This window comes from Littorina saxatilis, linkage group LG2 (assembly GCF_037325665.1).
Source record: "Littorina saxatilis isolate snail1 linkage group LG2, US_GU_Lsax_2.0, whole genome shotgun sequence".
Taxonomy (NCBI): domain Eukaryota; kingdom Metazoa; phylum Mollusca; class Gastropoda; order Littorinimorpha; family Littorinidae; genus Littorina; species Littorina saxatilis.
In genome coordinates, this window is record NC_090246.1 from 62,909,176 (window position 1) to 62,930,539 (window position 21,364).

Below are 21,364 nucleotides of genomic sequence, written 5' to 3' on the forward strand. Positions count from 1 at the left end.
TCTTGATGAAAAAAGAATTCTTTTATGATTAAAGAATGTTTGTGTAACAAGCTGTCAATTTATTATTTAGATTTTAAAAGTTAGGTCTAGCGCAAAAACGCACCACGGTCCAAAAACATTCTGATAATCATCGCTCCACGGCTATCACCAGTTGAAGGGAAGTAACTCATTTTTGACCTGAGTTCAGGATGGGTCCAAAAAGTGTTCGAGACAATCTGCAAAATTAATTCTTTAAAAATTGCTCGCTCTTTGCGTAGGACACTAGGATGTTCCCGTTTGGTGAGCGTTCAAATGGAAGGGTGTTTGTACTGTGTGTAAAAGCCTGACAGTATCTGTGATGGTTTACGGGAGGCTTACTGTCCGGGCGTGATTTCCGGGATATTCATAACAGTCGTCCAGCACCAAAACGAGGCCCCATTGTTGTAAAGGGCCAAGTCCACAAAAATAAATTCTTTGAAAATTTCTCACGCTCGACAGAAAGCAGCCAGGATGTTCCCGTTCGGTGAGCGTTTAAATGGAAGTATGCTTGTACTGTATGTAGACGCTCGGGAAGCTCTGTATGGTTTACGGGAGGCTTACTGTGCCTTTAACATAGAGGGGCCCGAATCGAGACGAGGATCGTGGTATGTCTGTGTGTGTGTGTGTGTAGAGCGATTCAGACCAAACTACTGGACCGATCTTTATGAAATTTTACATGAGAGTTCCTGGGAATGATATCCCCGGACGTTTTTGTCTTTTTTTCGATAAATACCTTTGATGACGTCATATCCGGCTTTGTGTAAAAGTTGAGGCGGCACTGTCACACCCTCATTTTTCAATCAAATTGAATGAAATTTTGGCCAAGCAATCTTCGACGAAGGCCGGACTTCGGTATTGCATTTCAGCTTGGTGGTTTAAAAATTAATTAATGACTTTGGTCATTAAAAATCTGAAAATTGTAAAAAAAAAAAAATTTATAAAACGATCCAAATTTACGTTCATCTTATTCTTCATCATTTTCTGATTCCAAAAACATATAAATATGTTATATTTGGATTAAAAACAAGCTCTGAAAATTAAAAATATAAAAATTATGATCAAAATTAAATTTTCGAAATCAATTTAAAAACACTTTCATCTTATTCCTTGTCGGTTCCTGATTCCAAAAACATATAGATATGATATGTTTGGATTAAAAACACGCTCAGAAAGTTAAAACGAAGAGGTACAGAAAAGCGTGCTATCCTCAGCGCAACTACTACCCCGCTCTTCTTGTCAATTTCACTGCCTTTGCCACGAGCGGTGGACTGACGATGCTACGAGTATACGGTCTTGCTGAAAAATTGCATTGCGTTCAGTTTCATTCTGTGAGTTCGACAGCTTGACTAAATGTTGTATTTTCGCCTTACGCGACTTGTTGTTATTTGTCCTTGTCTGTGATGCTTGGTTTTGGCCTTGATTTTGTTCCATGTGCACAATAATTATGTTCCGCGGCACCAGTCATTTTGTAGCGCAGACGGACTGAAGTTAATACAAAATAATTATATTCTGTGTATATGTGTACCGATGCGTGTATGCTTGTCGCTGTGTCTTGTGTGTGTGTGTGTGTGTGTGTTCGTGTTTTCACGCGTTCTTAGATTTCCATTAATGATTTCTTGTTCTGTGCAAACATCAGTGCTCTCCTCTCTCTCTCTCTCTCTCTGAGTCTCTCTCTCTCTCTCTCTCTCTCTCTCTCTCTCTCTCTCTCTCTCTCTCTCTCTCTCTCGAGTCATAGACCATTAAAGATCTGTTTCACGCACGCACACAACCACCCCCCCCCCACACACACACACACAAACGATGACATCAAAGAACAGATTTCAAAACATTAAAAATATTTACGATAGGAAAACAGAACCATAGCATAAATCAATATTCACAGCCTTGCCATTCAAACTCTCTTGCATATACATGAACGCACGGTACCTCATTCAAAGCATATGTTACACAGACCTAGCAGGGCCGGATTAGGGGGGGGGGGGGTTACAGGAGTTGCGCAACCCCCCCCCCCCCCCTGGCTTAAGCATGTACCTCCCAAACGCTTTTTTTTTTTTTTGGGGGGGGGGGGGGGGGTGGTTGCATCTGCATCATCATAAAATCCGAGGAGAAATCGCACCTCTCACCCCCTCAAGACATTTTTCTTCAACGATTTTTGTGATGAAAAGTATGAGTCCTTACAATCTCAATTCTTCTTCATTGCCTATACAGCTTGCTGACGAATTTACCTTTTTCGTTCAAGGAGACGCTTCCTTTCCCTCCAGAAACATCAAAAAACGTTCAGCTTCAAGAAGCCCCCTTGAAACCCCCACCAAGGAGCTTCGCCCCCTGGACCCCCCCCATCTGTAACCCCCCCCCCCCCCCCCCCCCCCAGTACATACCTAGTCCGGCCCTGCCTAGTATGCTTTAGGTCGTTTTGAAACATTATCCATGGAACAATAGCCTTCTACCCTCAACAGAATACTCAATATCACAGCAAATGAGGATAATCAGATATAATAAAGAACAATGGAAATCAAGAGATGGCGTCTAGGGTAATTGTGCGTTAGTTCGGCTAGCTTGTGCACGGGTTCCTCAATAAACTTTGTGGTTTTTTTACATTTTAAATTCTGGTTATTATAACCAAAACTATCGTCTGGTCACAACTTACTGGTCCCCCGGCCTAGAGTCTTGTCAAATGTAGCTTGTATTGCCAGAAGTAGGTTCCAAACAGTCTTGTCTACAACGTTTGGTTGTTCCAACAGTATGATACAGTAATAAACAGTTATTCCAGTCCAAGCACCGAATAGAATACTTTTTTAAATTTTATTTTAAAAAGTGTTCATTTAGGCAAAGTAAATGTATACTTAAGCGGGTTCCATCCATTTACGTATTGGGGCACTTCACTGCCTTTTCTGGCCAGCAAGCACCTACGTTCCTCTGACGGGCATTCACAATATACCCTTTCCAACTTTAGCACGGCGATTATTACCTGCGGTGTCGCAACTGATGCCCCCAAAAAAGTATCGCATAGGTGAATAGTTCTAAGTTCCAGACAAACATTCTGATTGGAACGCCTCGAAACTAGCTTTTGCAGTTCAGTTGAACCCGATTGTCGATTGAGTGAGCAAAATTCACCGCGCACGTGCAAGATGTGCATTTTGAGGCCAAAACGCCTTTCAGCTACACTTGAAAGCGTCCTAGCAATTCCCACACTGACTTTCATGTAAACGAAACAGCAATGGTCTAGCACTAGCATATTATTGTATGGCGCCATCGTGGACATCCCACGGCTTCTTGTGCGTCTATCGCGGTTGACTGGGAATCGAGATGAGGTTTCATGACAGTGATGGTGTATGGGTGAGTACGCGTATGTGAGTGTTTCTGTGTACGTGTGTTTGTGTGTGTGTGTGCGCGCGCGTGTGTGTGTGGAGCAATTCCCGCAAAACAACTGTATCTAGACAAAGTTCGCTCACGATTTTCATTCTTTTTTTTTTAGAAATGCCTTTGGTGACGTCATATTCGACTTACAAAAATGAGGCAGCACTGTGGCAACCACATTTTCCATGGAATTCATTGACATTGTAATCAAACATGCCTTGACCCGGTCCTGACTATGGGATGCATTTAAACTTAGAAGCTTAACAAATAACTGATTTGTTCATCAAAACAGTGCTTGAAAATGAAATAGTAATAACAAATTCAAAAATGATTGCATTGTATTCTATTTTATTTTCTGAATCTAAAAATATTTACATATGCTGTGTTCAAAGTGATAATATGCTCAGAAATAAAGAAAATCTGCATTATGGAAAAACAAAACACTTTTCGTTTCTGTCACCGAGATCATTCAGGGCAGTCTTTTTTCAAAGGGTTTCAGACAGCCCAGGACTTTGTTTGTTTGCTTAACGCCCAGCCGACCACGAAGGGCCATATCAGGGCGGTGCTGCTTTGACATATAACGTGCGCCACACACAAGACAGAAGTCGCAGCACAGGCTTCATGCCTCACCCAGTCACATTATTCTGACACCGGACAAACCAGTCCTAGCACTAACCCCATTATGCCAGACGCCAGGCGGAACAGCCACTAGATTGCCAATTTTAAAGTCGTAGGTATGACCCGGCCGGGGGTTCGAACCCACGACCTCCCGATCACGGGGCGGACGCCTTACCACTAGGCCAACCGTGCCGGTATTAGCCCAGGACTTATTAGTCTCGTTGACATATCATTCAGAGTGTTAAGTTTCTATATTTTAATCTTTTAAGAGTACAGATTGACTAAATGTTTTAATATTACTTTACAAATCATGTTTCTTTCAACAGCCAATACGATATAGGCTCACCCAGGATAGGTCAGGTTCCCTGATGCTAGTAAGTCATCAGATCAATGTTCAAGTCTGCTTCACTTTATTGTTCCTAGCATGAGGGTTACACATGGCTAGTGTAGATTCCGTGACAGAAAGTAAATTACAGTGCATATCACATCATCCGCATTCAACTTAAGCTTGTTACACCTCATTGCCTTTATCATCAGGGTTCCACAAGGCTAGAGAAGATTCCCTGACACCAGTAATTCATCAGATCTATATTCAAAACTGTTTCCCTATAATTTGTGTCCTGCTCATGGAGACTTAACCTGGGGATAGCGAAACACCCTGAAACCAGTCTCTGCAACAACTCTACCCGCATTTAAGACAGTTTATCTTTACTGTCCTTGTGATAAGGGCTAGACAAAATGCCCTGAAACTAGTCCATGCAGCATCCCGGCTCATGTCAAGATAGTGATTCTTTACTTTTAAATCAATCAATCAATCAATGAGGCTTATATCGCGCATATTCCGTGGGTACAGTTCTAGGCGCTCTGCAGTGATGCCGTGTGAGATGAAATTTTATACGGCCAGTAGATTGCAGCCATGACTAGTCTCTGTGACAGCTAAACCCATGTTAAGACAGTTTCTCTTTATTGCCCCTGTCATAAGGGTTAACCCAGGGGTAGGCCAAAGCCCATGACTACAGTCTGAGTCTCTGTTATAGCTCAGCCCACTTAGACAGTTTCTCTTTATTGTCCGTCATAACCGAGGGGTAGGCCAAAGTCAATGACTAGTCTCTGGTATAGATTAGCCCACGTAAAGACAGTTTCTCTTTATGGTCTCTGTAATAAGGGTTAACCCAGAGGTAGAAGACCAACGCCCATGACTACAGTCTGCAACAGCTAAGCCCACGCTAAGACAGTTTCTCTTTAATGTCCCCGTCATAAGGGTTAACCCAGGGGTAGACCAAAGCCCATGGCTACAGCTGGTCTCTATGACAGCTCCGCCCATGTTAAGACAGTTTCTTATTATTGTCCCTGTCAAAAGGGTTAACCCAGGGGCAGGCCAAAGCCCATTACTACAGTCTCTGCAACAGTTCTGCCCATGTTAAGACAGTTTCTCTTTATTGTCCCTGTCATAAGGGTTAACCCAGGGGTAGACTAAATGCCCTGACACCAGTTTCTGCAACAGCTCAGCCCATGAGTATTTGTTCTGCTCCGGGTTCTCTGGCTCTATTTTCAAGTGGATGACTGCAGCTTGGTACAGTGTTTTCATCGGCAGCTGCGTCGTCTGGAATGATTGAGAAAAATTCAAAAGTCAGTGTCACAAATGTTGTCATGGCTGTGGATTCAGGTTAAAAAAAAAAAGAGAGAGAGAAGAGTTATATGCTTCTTTTTTTTATGGGGGTGTGCATTTTGAATACACTAATGAGCAAGGTTGTTTGGGGTAGAGATTCAGCATTATAGGCTGGTCAAAGGGGTTTTGCAGGCCTAGGCATAAGGCACAATCCAAAGATGTTAGTACATGTACAATGGTAATACTCAATGAACAACCAGTGAGAAAAAAGGAAAAGAAAAAAAAGAGGATTTGGCAATCATAATTTGTGTCTGTTTGTATCTGTTCACATGTGTGTCTGTGTCTTCGTGTGAAGTCTCCTTACCTGAAGTGAAAGTTTAAGGCACTTGTCTTTTTCGATATTCTCTTGACCTTGCACAACAGCAAACAGCAAATCACCTGTAAGTAGCATTAAAGGTGTTTCAGGTCTTACTATATACACATTCCACATCAGCACATAGTTTTTCATTTAGACTGCTTTTTTCCACTAAGGTATTGTTCAAGGATGTTTGCATGGCACTCAAATTTCACACACACACACACGCAAGCACCCACCCACTGAGCTTTTTTGCTGTAAAACAGAAAAAGTAATACAGCACTGTAGAGAATTTCAAAGTAGAATCAATATAGCATACACAATAGACAGAACAACCAACATATTCCAGGAGCCATCACACAGTTAGAATTTTCACATATACCTAGGGTGCTTCTCCCTTACATAACCGATTTTGTTCTTTTCATTTAATTAACTGCTGATACCTACCAGCCACAGATTTTGATTTGAAGACCCGTAAAATGAAAGTTGCCACAGGAATGTTGTTTAAACTCTCAATGGCAATTGTCAGCAGTCCATGAAAACTCAGCACCACTAGACGAAGCTGAAAAAGAAACATTGGTTGTTGTAGTTTTTAAGAAGAACAACACTGCTTGAAATGTGGTGTAAGCAAAGGGGAGTAAAAATTACAAATGAAATGAGTTTCACACCAACTTATGTCCCTTAAAAATTGCTTTCCCTTGCAATTGCATGACCATAGCAGACCTGGGAACCCCTGTTTTGCACTTCGAGTATTCTCAAACAAACTTGGTGTATTTTCAGAAAAATTTGCGTACTCCACACAGCGTTTGAACATCCATGATTAAAACATGCCTCATGCGCGTCCGTTACACCGTTGATTAAGTTTACCTATACATTTAAAACAAATGTTTTTTTCAATGTTTACTGACAAAAACTGTTATCATGTGACAAAATACTGGATCGGCTTCGGGATGGGCGTGTGAAGAAAAGTTGTCTAGGAATTTTTCTCGTCGTATTTTTTGTCCACTGACCGTACTGATCGTATTCTCGACAATCATGCGTACAAAATACGGCTAAATCGTATGGGTTCCCAGGTCTGCCATAGGCAACCTATTTCAAGTCATTTTAACATGCTCTCAGCTGCCCTTTTAATTTGATGCCAGCTGTGTGATTTGTTATACTTTATTTATTTGTGTCTGTGTGATATTGTGACGAGAAATATATGATTAAAAGCAAACATTATGTAGCACAGAGAGAAGCTTAGTCCAAGCATCATCTTAAATACAAATTAATCCAGGCACATGCATATGCATGTCTATCTAGCTACTCTTCCTACATTCCTCCTTTCTGCTCTCACCCGCTTTCAGTAAAATACCTCAGATTCCCCTCCCCTCCCCCCCCCCCCCCAAGAAAAAACACAGTTACCTCAGGCACATTACACACACAATAAGTAAGAAAACAAGAAGAGCAAACGCTCGATCGAGTCACTTTCGCAGTTCTGAATATTATATGAGGCATCAGATGGACAGGAAGAAATTGCTATTCACAACACAATGAGTCACGTTCACATAAAATTTGAGCCCGGTCACTTTTATAGTTTCCGAGAAAAGCCCAACGTTAAGTTGTGTGTTGCCGAACAGAAAAGGCTAGTTATCTCCCTTGTTTTTCTGATAACGTTCGTAAAAGGCTACAGATGTAAATACTTTGATGTAAAGAATAATCCTACAAAGTTTCAATCACATCCGATGAACTTTGTCAAAGATATAAAATGTCTAATTTTTCCTTTGACGCTGACCTGTGACCTTGAAAAAGGTCAAAGGTCAACGAAACCATCGTTAAAGTGTAGAGGTCATTGGAGGTCACGACTAAACAAAATATGAGCCCGATCGCTTTGATAGTTTCCGAGAAAAGTCCAACGTTAAGGTGGTGTCTACGGACGGCCGGCCGGACGGCCGGACAGACTAACACTGACCGATTACATAGTCACTTTTTCTCAAGTGACTCAAAAATTGTTTTTGCGGAGTACCTGCAAGGGTTTACACATCCGTTCAGATGAACACAGCAAATCCACACCAATAGCATGAAATAGCTCACTACAAATAAACAGACAAACAAACAAACAAAACACAGCATTATGTGTACTCTTTTCAGAAACTCACAGTCATAAAAACAAAATAGTAGAGAAGTGTTGTAGGCAGAAGGAAAAGCAGCACCGTGAAAAGCAGCGTGCCAATGCACAATTGATCAATGTTGTACAGCGCTGAGTCCACTCGCAGACGTAGCACGTTCCACTTTTTTCCTCTAAAAAGTCGCCAAAATGATGACAGGGCGTACGCTTGCAAGCTGTACAATCTGGGGGGATAAAACAGGCCAGCATACCATTTTGCTTGTTTGTTTTTCAAAACACACACACAGAAAGAGTGTTTAACGGACACTCCATTATCTTCTCACAGAAGCATAGAACTTGGATCACCCTTAAAAGATTCTAACTTAGGTATTCAAGTTTAGCAGTACTAATTTAAAGTGGTTAAAAAACAATGGAAAGAAGGAGAATAAACAGATTTGGGGAGAAAGACGAGGAGTATGAGAATCTCTTTAGTTTACTTTCTGTGTTTTGAGCAAGAGATTAAGACAGCATCACATTAAACACAGACTTTTTACATTAGATAACTGAAGGTCAGAGAATTTAACATTAAAAATGAAGACATATCTCTGACATAAAAAATAACAAAATAATGACTGAATAACAGATTCTTTTTAGGTCATAATCCAGTTGGATGATTACAAAGTGAAGAGACAAAGACATGACTCATACCTTGCAGCATAGACATAAAAGCAGTAGATGTGAAGCGTGAGCATGGAGACGATATCCTGCATAAAGCAGAGCTGTGTACTGATGCCCAGCATCCCAAACACTGCGGCAGTCCATATCACCCAGCCAAGCACTGGCCTTAGTACTGACAAGTAACCTGCAAAAGTTCATTTGACATTTTATTTATGATATGTTTACCTTGTCCTACATACAGGTCGCTGACTGAGTGATTTGTGTTGTCTGACGCAAAACAAGACCAATTTTACACAGCAAAAAGCTAATGGCTGCAAGAAAATTGCAATGAGCACGACCCATGTACATATAAATGATATCTGAAACCAGTTTATAAAAGTGGATTAAAAAAAAAAAACCGACATCCTCTTTTCACAACACAAACTATCAAAGATCCCTCAAACATTTACCATGAGCACCCTTTGATTTAAAGACAGGTCAACAATCTGGCAGCTCCAGAAATTATTCCATTTTTGATCAACATTTAGAATGCCTGCTGACGAATTTTACTCCATTACCAATGTTTGCTATAACTAGTAGTAGTGTGATATGATGGAAACAAAACTACAGCACCTTACAGTTTTCATTATGTCAGCAATCTCTCTCTTTTCGACTGAAATGTGACCAATCTCACCTGACCAGAGGTAGACATGGTAGATGAAAAAGTGTCCCATATACTCTGTTAGCTGTGCATTGAGCTTCAAGCCAGCAGGTGCTCCCATCAGCCAGTGTAGCAGGTCATTCAGGTAACTGGCTGTGTCCTGCAAGATTCAAAATGATTGGGAATTATTTCGTTTTTCATCTGTGTGAAATATATCATAGTATGTTTCACACATATTATATATATCTACTACATGTACCAGCTTTGCAGTCAGATACCTGAACAAGTGTTCGCCAGCATTCACACATTCCCATCCCCCATCCCCACACCTGAAAAGCTATGATAGGTTATTGTGACAAAGCAGGCTACCACGTCACGTTAAATTTCAAAGTAATGATTAGGCCAAAAAAAAAAAATGCTTTGGTTACGGTTTCCCGACCGACCCTAACTTTTTGGGCCGACCCTAAACTTTTTTTTTGGTCCTAAAGCTAAAAATAAAATGAACCAAACACATACATACACACAAAAAAAACCACACACACACACAAAAACCCACCGAAAACGACAACACCACGGCACAGAGAAAACATCGATCGCCGGCGAGCAGACAACAAGAAGCCCGACAAGGGACACCACTCCGCTTTTTACAACTCCCATATCCAAGGGAAGTCAGTCTCGTGCGTTCGTTCGTTGCGCGAACGTAAAAAGATGTCGTCTGCATTTGCAATCGTATTCGGAAAAGGCGTTCATATCGAACAAACACGACTGATAAGTCGGTACTCGAAGAGTGCAACCTTGGTGGACATTTTTCATGATTTTCATCCAACTTTGGACGGCAAACTGTTCGGGATAAAATGTGTTGGGTCGACGAAAATAAGTGCCGAGCCCGAAGACTGTGTTCACTAGTGGCACTATACAGTTTAAAGGGTATGTCCAGTTTTCTTTTCTTAACATGAAAAAGTAATTAATATCTGTGGTTCCAAATACACCAATATGAAAATACCTCGAATATCCTGCATACACAAATATTTTTATCATTTCAAGAGGGACCAACCAAAAAAAACAAAAACAAAAAAAAAAAGTTTAATAGACCTACCTACCCTATTTTTTTTGGCCATGAAACCGTAACCAAAGCATTTTTTTTTTTGGCCTTACACCTGAAATATCCCAACATTTGAGCATGCCTGCCTAAATATAATAGCATAGCATATAATAGCATGTGGAAGTCCACTTGTAAGAAATTCAAGTGTACATGGGTGTTGTTGGGCATGAACACAGAAGAGGAAAAAGAAGTAGATCACCTACATGTACATTAAGTATGAGAGAGAGAGAGAGAGAGAGAGAGAGAGAGAGAGAGAGAGAGAGAGAGAGAGAGAGAGAGAGAGAGAGAGAGAGAGAGAGAGAGAGAGAGAGAGAGAGAGAGAGAGATAAGGCAACACCTGGAAGAAAGACATTTGGAATATGAAGACACAGAGAATACTTACATCAGCCCAATGCATGACTGCAGTGGCAACATTATCTGCACAGCTTGTGTTTACCACAAACAGCATGACAGCGACACCCAGAGCAGAGTCCAGCAATTGTTGACCACAGGTGTCAAACAGCCTGTCAGAGTGAGGGACAAAACAACAATACATAAACTGATAAAGGCTTATTTAATGCAGCAGGTTTGAAATGATTTTTTTTTTTATTATGTTGACGTGATGTGTTTGTGGACAAATATGGACTCCACCAGTTGACAAACACAAAGACACACACATCTTTTTCCCATTCAGTCAAAAACAGATGGAGACAATAACAGCACCAGTCCCCCATTTCTTTAAGGCGAAAAATTGGCGAGTGAAGCAAGTGGGGCGAGGAAGTACCGCTTCTTGGGCAATTCTCGCCACAAGGAATGCTAGGATTAGGCAAGCGAAGGCTAGGTAGCTTTGGGGTTGCTCGCTATGCGAGAAAAAATGTAGCCGCGCAGCTGCTAATCCGATTGGCTGTCCATGGTTGTTTAGCGACCAGTGCAGACGATCTTTTCGGTATCAACCAATGGTGTTTAATTCTTGCATAGCTAGCCATCAAAACGTTTCACATACACTCTCGCCTCCTAGCTTCACGAGCAAGTCTCGCCTGAAAGAAACACGTGTCAGTTATCGACATCCGTGACCCCATGAATTCCCCTGCTGGTGCTTTTGGATTATATGATACATTCCGCATCTACTCCACCTATCCGTACCGTAAATGATCACATAGGATGATGAAAAAAAAAAGAATGAAGTTTGACATTAATGCCTAACACTACTAACAAAAAGGAATTCAGCATATATATTCGATCTGTGCATCTTTAACCTGTCTATAACAACCAGTTGAGGGACCAACCAAAACTGCAGAAGTGGTCGTTATGGACAGGGTCTCCATTTCCGCAAATTAACCAGCAAACTCACTTTAAGGATCCAGCAACATAGGCTACAAAATAAGCTTAAAATGTGTGTGTGTGTGTTTGTGTGTGTGTGTGTGTGTGTGTGTGTGTGTGTGTGTGTGTGTGTGTGTGCAGTACAAATAGAACTGATCGAGACCCTTACACCAGACTGGACTTCAGAGGGGAGGCACACGCTGACTTCATTTTCTTAAATCGGTTGAGTTTGAATGCAGTATGTCCAACAAGCGCCGGTACCTGCGCACAAATGTGAGCCCAACACCATTTCATGCTGACCACAGAAAGAATCCAGTCAACCGCAGTAAACACTGCATTCAGTACACAAACACACCAAACAAATATCCATTGCATTAAACTCTTGCTGTGCTTTCTTGAACGAGACTGGCATGCTATGTCGGTAAGGTTCAAATCAGAAGCGTGAACATTTCCGTACACATTCAAAAGACCACCAACAGTAACATTAGATTCTGCACTCATGTGTTTCCCTTGCTCTTCAGTGAAAATGTAAGAGGACACAATGTCGCCTGGGTCGAACGTCACGCACACACATCTACACGGGTCAGAATTTCCAGAGAGGTATACACGACAACCAGGTGCATTGGTTGATTTAGGTCTAGAAACTGTCAACCAAACTGATGGTCTGCGTTGACCTGCTGGAAATGGAATCGGCTTTTGGCTGTCGGCTTCGGACGTCAAATATCCTACAATGGGGTCGCTTTCACGATGAGTATAAGTTAGGCTCACGCCTGTCACATACACTGAAGATTTTGAGTGATCAATCTGTCCAGTCAAGTACGCCGATGACTTATTCAACAGTCGAACAGGAACGAATACATTCCATACCTCGGTGGCTGCCATTTTCGCTTTCCGCGGCCAGGGGAGATAAGTCTATTCAAGCTGAGTAAGTTCAGCGTCCTTGCCAGGTGGGCGTGGCCACCGATTGGTGGGCGTGGCACGCAGTTGTGCTTCGAGACTCAGGACGGCTCTGACTACGGTGACAACATGATTCAAAGGAGAACAAGAAAATTGGTTGATTAAAATCAACATGGCCGAAGCAATGTTTTCATAAAAGAAGCACTATTGTACGGGCACATGTTGAATTTGGGTTACATGTGTTGCAGAGTATTTGGAAATCCGTAGGCATAAAAACATGCGTGAAGAAGAGTGATAGGTCCCTGTTGTGAATATAGTCAAGTGGATAAATTGATTACTTATGTTTCACACTAGTTTTGCTGTTACAGCAGTCCCTCTCATGAACGGACACCCTTGGGCCAGTGCAAACCTGTCCGTACATTGCAGGTGGCCGGTCACGGGAGAGCCCCCCCCCCCCCCATCACACACACTCAGGCACACTGACGGACTGAGTGAGGCTTTGCTACTGGTGAACGAGCTCTACTTGTCCTAAAACAATAAGGTCAAACTACTACAACTTATTACTGAAAGGAAAACAAGAGGCGAAGCCTTCAAGGCTCACGTAAGAAATAGACAAACAGTAACACAAACTCAATCACTCCGTCACACATACACACCCACACACACAGTAAGCTTAGGCAAAGAAACTACAATGGGAAGTCCTTTTGTACAGTGTTTGGCTTATAGTGCGGTTACCGTGCAAAAAATCATGCTTCAACCCACCAGTTTTTGCAACAAAAATTTTTTTTGCGGGAATGTTCTCAAAACAGTCTGGTTAGTGCCCAGTGCAAAATCTAAGTTTCAAACTATCGGCACAATCGAGAAATTTGCATATTAGTGACGTCATACATTAGTGGAAGAAGACACTGTTTTGTTCTCCAAGATAAGCCTATCATGTTGCATCTCGTTAGAAAGATCTCGGCTCAGAGGACTCAGAAATGCAGCTATTTAATATCTATGACGGCAGTAGTTGACACAAAACGCGTTGAAAATAGAATCCGAGTGCTTTTTCGCATAAACACACACACACACACACACACACACACACACACACACACACTCACACACACACAAACATACACACACACACACACACACAGAAAAATACACACACATGTGCTTTCAAGCACACGCACACTCTTTTATATTCTCTCACCTCTGCTTCTCAATATGCCTCGCCTTATTCAGTAAAGTTGGACGGGGAATTGGAGCAACTGGCACCACGACACTCTCCACACCCAGGCGAATAAACGAGTCCGTGTTTACGACAGCTGCATCTTCTTGTGTCACAGTCAGTCTTGCATGCACACCGAATCACTTTCAGAAGAGCTGCTGGTGCTGCTGGTAGGTCCGATGTGCTTTGGCAGCATTTGGGGCATACACAGTGCATAGTGCATCGTACAGGCCAGTTTCCGCCATGAGATGTCCTATACAAGCGAGAAAACTCATCTCCATGTGGAAGGGACCAAGCCGAAGAACTACAGAACGTAGCTCACTGAAAGCTGCTTCTGCTGATATGATGCTGAGGGCCTTCCACCACAGGGGCTGATCAAAAGGTGACTACAGGGGTTTTGTTGTATCGCCTAGCTTCAGCAGAAAGAAACAACAGCGTTGAATAGATACAAGTTTTGTCACTGGGTTTGAGATCAATCATCGGCAAGAAGACAATAGATGACTGACCTGGAAAGTCACCATTGTGGACGGCCTGCATTACTCCTGACCAGAACGGTCTCTGAGGACTGAGCAGCCATGCTGACTTCCATAGGACTTCAACTTCTTTGGTAGGGTCTTCAACTAGGACTGTCCTTAACTTCTCATAGGTGAGACTTGCCAGGCCTTCACATCTCTCATCGTAGAAACTGATTTTGACACGGGCTTTCTTCATGACCTCCTCCAGCCTAACCTCTGTTTTCAGAGCGATGGACGACCTATTTTTGATGAACGGGGTTATGGAAGGTATTCAGGCCACAATTGTTCCAGTGTTATGATCGACATTGTCTGCCATGTACTGCATGAAATGTTCATCTGTGGCTGGCACGATTATCTCCTGGGTGGCAGCCGCACTCATTTCGTCCGTCTTTACTTCTCTGTAAGAGGAGCTGAATCCAAGGGAGTACAGAACCAAAACAGTGGTGCATCTGAACTCCAAGACCAATCTGCAGTGGAGCAATTAAAATTCTTGGGCGAGCTGCTTGCATAATTGCTTGGCCGATTGAAGCAACCTTCACATCAGTGTCCTTTCCACTGAAGATCTCTCCGAGGAAAGTTTGCAAGGATTTTGGCACAAAATCAAGGTTTGCTGTAATTGAGAAAGTGCTGTCTGGACTTGGGTATTCTTTTCTGCTGGTGTTTATCTTCTTAATGTCACTTTTGATAAGTTCAGCAGCAGCTCTGATGATGTTGTCTTTTTGAGTTTCTTCGTCGGTCGTCTCAGGTGTCGAATAAAAGGAATGAAGAATAGACCATGTACATGTAGTCCTCTGAAATGTTACCACGTTTGCTTTCCCATCCATTTCTGTGATGATAATTTCATTACCAAAATGTTTCTTTAATTCTTCTTTCATCTTTGAGTGACTATAACAGTCACCACATGTAAACTCTTTCATTTTTCTGATGAGGTCGATGATGGTGACTTCTGTATCGTTTTTTTGCAGATAATTGACAACTTTTCTGAACGCTTCTGCTTTTTTTCATCGACTGGTCTTCCTTGTTTTGGTCTTTTGTTGTCAGTGTCTGATGCAAAGCACTTTGGAAGTTTCCTTTTTGTTCTAAAATTGGTGCTGCATGATTGGTGGTACAAAGCATCAGCTGCTGGAAGGTCCGAGACGAATTCTATCTTGCCTTTTACCTTTTCAGGCCATTCGTCTGCTCTTTCAGCACAGATTCTATAGACGGTCTTCTGAAAATCTAAAGTGCGAACAGGAAGTACTGTTGGACCTCGTTTTGAAACAAGTTCTGCATGCATGCCACAAAATAAACAACATTTCCTGAAATCAAAGGGCTGATTCTTTGACCGCAGTCCTTGGTTCAAATTTGCAGCAGTATCTTCATCTTTTTTCCCACGAAGGTAGGCGGCTATGTTGTGCTTGTTCGTATATGAACTGCGACAACATACATGCACAGCCTACCCCTCTGCAACAACAATTCAATCACCACGCTGGGTACTGACTCTGTGTATGGTGTCTCTTCCCTTCTGTTGCGGAATGACGATCTGCTCCACTGAATAAAGGCTGCCTCCACACAGGATACACAACTGCTCCATGATCTGGAAAAAAATACATTTATAACATAAACTTAAATAAAGCAGTTGGATTGACACTGTGTGTATAATTGTCCAGACGCTAATTAATTTTGTCTTTAAGTAGTACAGCATATTTTATTATATAATATCCTGAATACAGTGAAACACCCTTATTAAGACCCTCCATTTTAAGACCTGGTTTTCTCAGATTATTTTGTTGGTCTTAAGAAAGGGGGTTCCACTGAAACATTTTTTTTTAATTTATTTATTTATTTATTTTTTTTGGTTCCACTGAAACATGATTTATTGAAAATATAATATATACGGGATTTGTTTTATTAAGCTTTTTTATTAAAACTTTTTTTTTTTTAGCCTTTAATAGAAATTGCTGATATGTCAAACCTACCTCATTCTTGTCTCATTCGCAGTGGTCACTGGTGTAGAGCAAGGTTTTTGCTCAGAAAGCAGGTGACTGTAGAAAAAAATGATAACATTAATGATTTACGCATCAAATAAAGGCTATCGAGATAGCATTCCATCAGAGAAGTGCCTAAAGTGTCAGCAATGGCGACAATAACATAAAAACATAAATAAAACATCACCGAACAGTGCAACAGGAAGGTTATTTTTGACAGCATTCGCCTACCATACATACTGGAAGCACGATCAACAATTCGCACGGTCTTTGAGTATAATATACTTTTTTTTTCTAATCTAACTTCATAATTGTATTTGTGATGCTGAGCATATCAACTGCAAAGATTATCTGCACGTTTGAAACGGTAAAACAAGTTTTAGACTCATGTTGTGCTGTCTGGAAGCAGACGAACTTTTAGCGAAGCTAGGTCGTCTGCATATCAGGCTTTTTTCTTTCCAATGCATTCGTATGGCATAAATAAAGAACTAGCGCTAGCATTCTACACATGCAGCCGAGAAAATGAAGTGGTAAAAATGTTAAAGGACGAATAAAAACGTAAAGATTATCGATTACTCACCTTTTTGCATGTGGCCACGCGAAGCACGTTCGACTAGACTTTGAGTGCTTGGCGCGCATAAACTTCCGGCTTTGCGACGGCAGGCCAAACCAGTCAAATCTGCTTGTTCCGTGTGATTGCATGACTTTTCTGATCCGATAACTCACTTATTCCATTACCTCAGGGCTTAGATTTTGAACTGGGTACTAAAGGACACTTTATCTACCAGTCTGTGCTGATTTCATTTTTGTTGCAATTAGTGGTACCCCTTTAGCTCCCGTAATTCCACTATTAGGTGACGACTGTGCAAGAAAGAGAGACACTAGATCTAGATCTGTCTGTGTCTGCATGTAGCCTACTTACAGGGACACGACTGCCAAATAGTCTCGGCCCGCTCAAAATAACACTGACCGAGACCACACACACCACGCGAGAGAGAAAGACTACAGGGAGGCATGCCGTCATGATGCATTAATTGACGTCAAACACTTTTGACCGTGACGTAATCTTATGCGAGCTTTATCCATAGTCTTGGATAACCACTCACACATAGACTCGGAAATGTTAAAGTTTCTACCACAGACATACACACACACGCACACACGCACACACGCACAGACAGACAAAGTTACGATCGCATAAGCTACACTTACGTGAGCCAATGAGCCAAAAACTGTCCTGTAAAAATGACGTTAAATCAACGGTGTCAGAAAAAGAGAGATAAAAGAAATCCTCAAATTCCTGAGGATACAGGCACCCCATGAAAGCAGCCACGAACATACTCACAGAGGCACACATGCTTGTGCAGATACTTTGCAAAAATATGAATTGAAAACTTGCATATGTGGTAATTTCTTTTTTTGTGTGTGGCTTTATTGAATACTTCAGGCAGTGACTTTTCCCTGTCCAGTTTTCTCTTTCGTCTCTCTTACCCCTCGTTTACCCACCCCCCTTCATGTTGGCATCTTCTCCACTGAAAGCTATAACCCAAAGACTAAAGACCAAAGTGCTTTACCCCACTTCTGACCCGAATCACCCCCCTCCTGCTAGGTACACGTGAACAGTCAAGTTAACCTCTGCTTTGACCTGTGTGCCAGGAGTCGGATGAGAGAGAGAGCGAGAGCGAGAGAGAGAGAGAGAGAGAGAGACACACACACACACATAGACAGAGACAGACATAGAAAGACAGAAGCGGAGAGACTCAGACTGGGGAGACACAGACAAAGACATACATACATACATACACAGAGAGAGAGAGAGAGAGAGAGAGAGAGAGAGAGAGAGAGAGAGACTGAGAGACTGAGAGACTGAGAGAGAGAGAGATAGAGAGAGACAGAGAGAGAGAGAGAGAGAGAGAGAGAGAGAGAGAGAGATAAAAACTGTAACCGACTGATCTCGTGAGAACGGTAACAAAACGAGACATGCCACCTCTCCGAATGCATTCCAATAGATGACCGCTCCTGCGGCCATCAACAAGTACAGAAAGGTTAACACAGTAGAAATAAAGGTTATTGTACTCATTTTGTCGTTTGCAAATTCTCTTGAAGTTCAAATAAGTTATTTTCAGACTCACCCAAAATTTAAGCTTTGAAAAATAAGGTTGTTGGGTGTCCAACGCTGATAAAAACATCCTCTCTCTCTTTCAGTCTGTCCGTCAGTCTGTCATGCAGTCTGTCTTTCCTTGTATCTCTATGCCTCTCTGTCGAGTCTGTCTCAGTCTGTCTCTGTCTCTGTCTCTCTCTCTCTCAGTCCGAGGCTGTGTCTGTGTCTGTCTGTCTGTCTGTCTGTCTGTCTGTCTGTCTCTCTCTCTCTCTCTCTCTCTCTCTCTCTCTCTCTCTCTCTCTCTCTCTCTCTCGCTGTCTGCCTGTCTGTCTGTTTGTTATAACGTAAATATGTGCTTATGTGTGCAGGTCAGCTTGTGTGCGCGCAGATGCACAGACTGACGCCAGCGTGTTTCGCGCGTGCATGATAATATAGTGTATAACCATACTACCTTGTTCACCCAATTTTGAATCCACGTTAGTTTTTATCTGGTTCAGTATTCAGTGCAAACAACCACTGGAGTGATATCTGCTCGTCGTTTTTAACAGAAAGAGGGCTGTTCTGAGGTCAGCTGCATGGGGCAAGTAAAAGTCAAGAGGCCGGAATATCTAGGTCAGAAAGTATAACGCTTATGTTTTGTGGTGCAGTAACAGCAGAAGATTACGAAAAGCAGATAGTACAGGGTGACCCTACCTAACCCCCCCCCCCCCCCCCCCCCAATGCAACCCTCTAAACTGAACTTTTCTTTCATCCTTTTTGTCTGTACGTTTTACATAAACCATATGAACAACCTATTCAGAAACTTTCAATGTTCATGGTGGATGTCACAGGTATAGTACACAGCTATATAGAATGACCCACATACACACACCTTCGTCTCGTTCCCCAGTCTACCGAATAATAATCAGGGGAAAATTGACAAAATGTGAAAAGAAGGCAAATTCGTGATAAGGTGTATTTTTTATCCTTGCAAACGACAGCATAACAGACAGGTGGCTGGTGTGCACAATTTGCAAGCTTGCATGTGCGACAATTATTTACTGTAAATTTAAGGTGCCTATGGGTGGAGTAGCAGAACTGAAACGGACTCACGCACTGAAAGAGTTGCACACGGATTTGCTGTGTTTATGTGACCCTCCACCACGAAATGAGTCGCATGTCACCTCGCGCTGTTCTGCGCTAAACTTAATATAAGTCCGGGGAGTGTCTGGTAACAGTGTGAGGGTCACCTTAGTCACATGCTTATAACTCAAACAGTTTCTGCTCTTTTCTATAACCGTTTTCACCACTGGATAGAGCATAAAAACTCTTTAGGAAAATGTAAAAATATGAAAATCATGCAAAGGTGACATGCGACTCATTTCGTGGTGGAGGGTCACATATTTGATGTTACGTAAAAAAAAATAATAAAAAAATAAATACCGTTTCGTAATAACTTGAAATCTTAGATTGTTTTGTTCGCACCAAGACTTTGTTTTCTGGTTATGTGCGGTGCAAGGAGGAGCACGCAAGTACTGCCACCTACAGAATGCAGCAAGCGGCAGATAGGCTGAACGCATGGGCAGAAGATTGGTGCGTCTCCATCAACAAGGAGAAATCCTCCACCACCCTATTCACACTGTCGCCAAAGCAGAAAGCCGGAACCATTAGGCTTGGTGGAACTCCTCTGAGAGAGGATGAAGAAGCAACGTACCTTGGTGTCACCTTTGATAGACGGCAGACCTGGAAACCACACATTGCACAGGCAGAGACGAAGGCCCGGCGCAAGCTAGCCATACTCAGGAAGCTGGCAGGTACCACCTGGGGAGCGAACGAGAAGATACTGAAGACAGTATACCAGGGAACAATCAGACCCCACCTCGAGTACGGCTCCACAGCGTGGTCAACCTCAGCCAAGACAAATCTGCAGACCCTTGACCGTGTGCAAAACCAGGCCCTCCGACTCATCACCGGTGCAATGAAATCCACGCCCATCAAGGAAATGGAGAAGCTTACCACCATCCAACCCCTCTGTCAGAGAAGAGAAGCCAAGACTATGGTACAGGCCGAGAAGCTCAAGTGCCTACCCGACCACCCCATGAAGCACAGACTGAGCAACCTCACCAAGAACCGGCTTAAACGGAGCAGTTTTGTACACGAGAGCAAGAGACTTTCTCGACAGTACAGGGAAGTCCTTCCACAGAACACTCTACCTCTGACTCAAGAAGAAGAGGAAACCCCCAAGGCAACAGAGAAACCAGGCATCCAGATCTGCACCAGTGTTCCACATGTTACCTCAGGAGAAGATCAGAATGACACAGCTCGACAGGCACTCACCTTAGCCCTGATCGACGAACAGTACCCAAAAGAGGCGTGGATCCATGTATACACCGATGGATCAGCAACTAACGCCGTGCTCAATGGAGGTGCAGGCATTCTCATCCAGTTCCCTGGGGGACATACAGCTACATCCAGCGTTGCCACTGGCAAACACTGCACAAACTATAAAGCAGAAGCAGAAGCTCTCATGCAGGCCGCCTCCTTCGTTCAGGACTCCGCAGACCCTTGCTACCAAGTTGTCTTCCTCTCGGACGCCCTTTCAGTCCTTCAGGCCCTAGAGAACGACAAACTCCCACAGCTGGCCAAAGCATTACAGATGGTCAGACAAACCAGAAGAGTTGTCCTCCAGTGGATACCAGCACACTGTGGGATACCAGGAAATGAAAGGGCAGATGAGCTGGCAAAAGAAGGAGCCGTGGAAGACCAACCTGAAAACAGTGTCAGCTTTAGTGAGCAGAAGACAATCATCAAGGCATTGATGAGGCCAAGGACAAACAGAGATGACTACCACACAATGTCCAGAGAGCAGCAAGTCAACCTCATCAGGCTGCGTACTGGCCACAACAGGCTCAATGCTCACATGAACCGAA

At 42.7% G+C, this 21,364-nt stretch overlaps 1 protein-coding gene across 1 annotated transcript; it reads right to left on the reverse strand.

Moving 5' to 3' along the window:
- Window positions 1–2,615: 2,615 nt before the first annotated feature.
- On the reverse strand, window positions 2,616–12,650 carry LOC138959500 (phosphatidylinositol N-acetylglucosaminyltransferase subunit Q-like). The gene is made up of 8 exons (XM_070331019.1): window positions 11,932–12,650; window positions 10,846–10,966; window positions 9,395–9,521; window positions 8,752–8,905; window positions 8,096–8,288; window positions 6,405–6,519; window positions 5,967–6,040; window positions 2,616–5,596 (listed from the first exon to the last, which is right to left on the reverse strand). Exons 1-8 carry the CDS (start codon window positions 12,642–12,644, stop codon window positions 5,414–5,416), a joined length of 1,680 nt encoding a protein of 559 aa, XP_070187120.1. The 5' UTR covers window positions 12,645–12,650; the 3' UTR covers window positions 2,616–5,413.
- Window positions 12,651–21,364: the final 8,714 nt, after the last annotated feature.

Coding starts and splice junctions, on each gene's coding strand:
- LOC138959500 (XM_070331019.1), bottom strand. CDS start 12,644: ATGGCAGCCACCGAGGTATGGAATGTATTCGTTCCTGTTCGACTGTTG. Junction 8,906..9,394: donor CCATGTCTACCTCTGGTCAG/GTGAGATTGGTC, acceptor GAACTTTTGCAG/GTTACTTGTCAGTACTAAGG. Junction 6,041..6,404: donor CAAATCAAAATCTGTGGCTG/GTAGGTATCAGC, acceptor TGCTACTTACAG/GTGATTTGCTGTTTGCTGTT.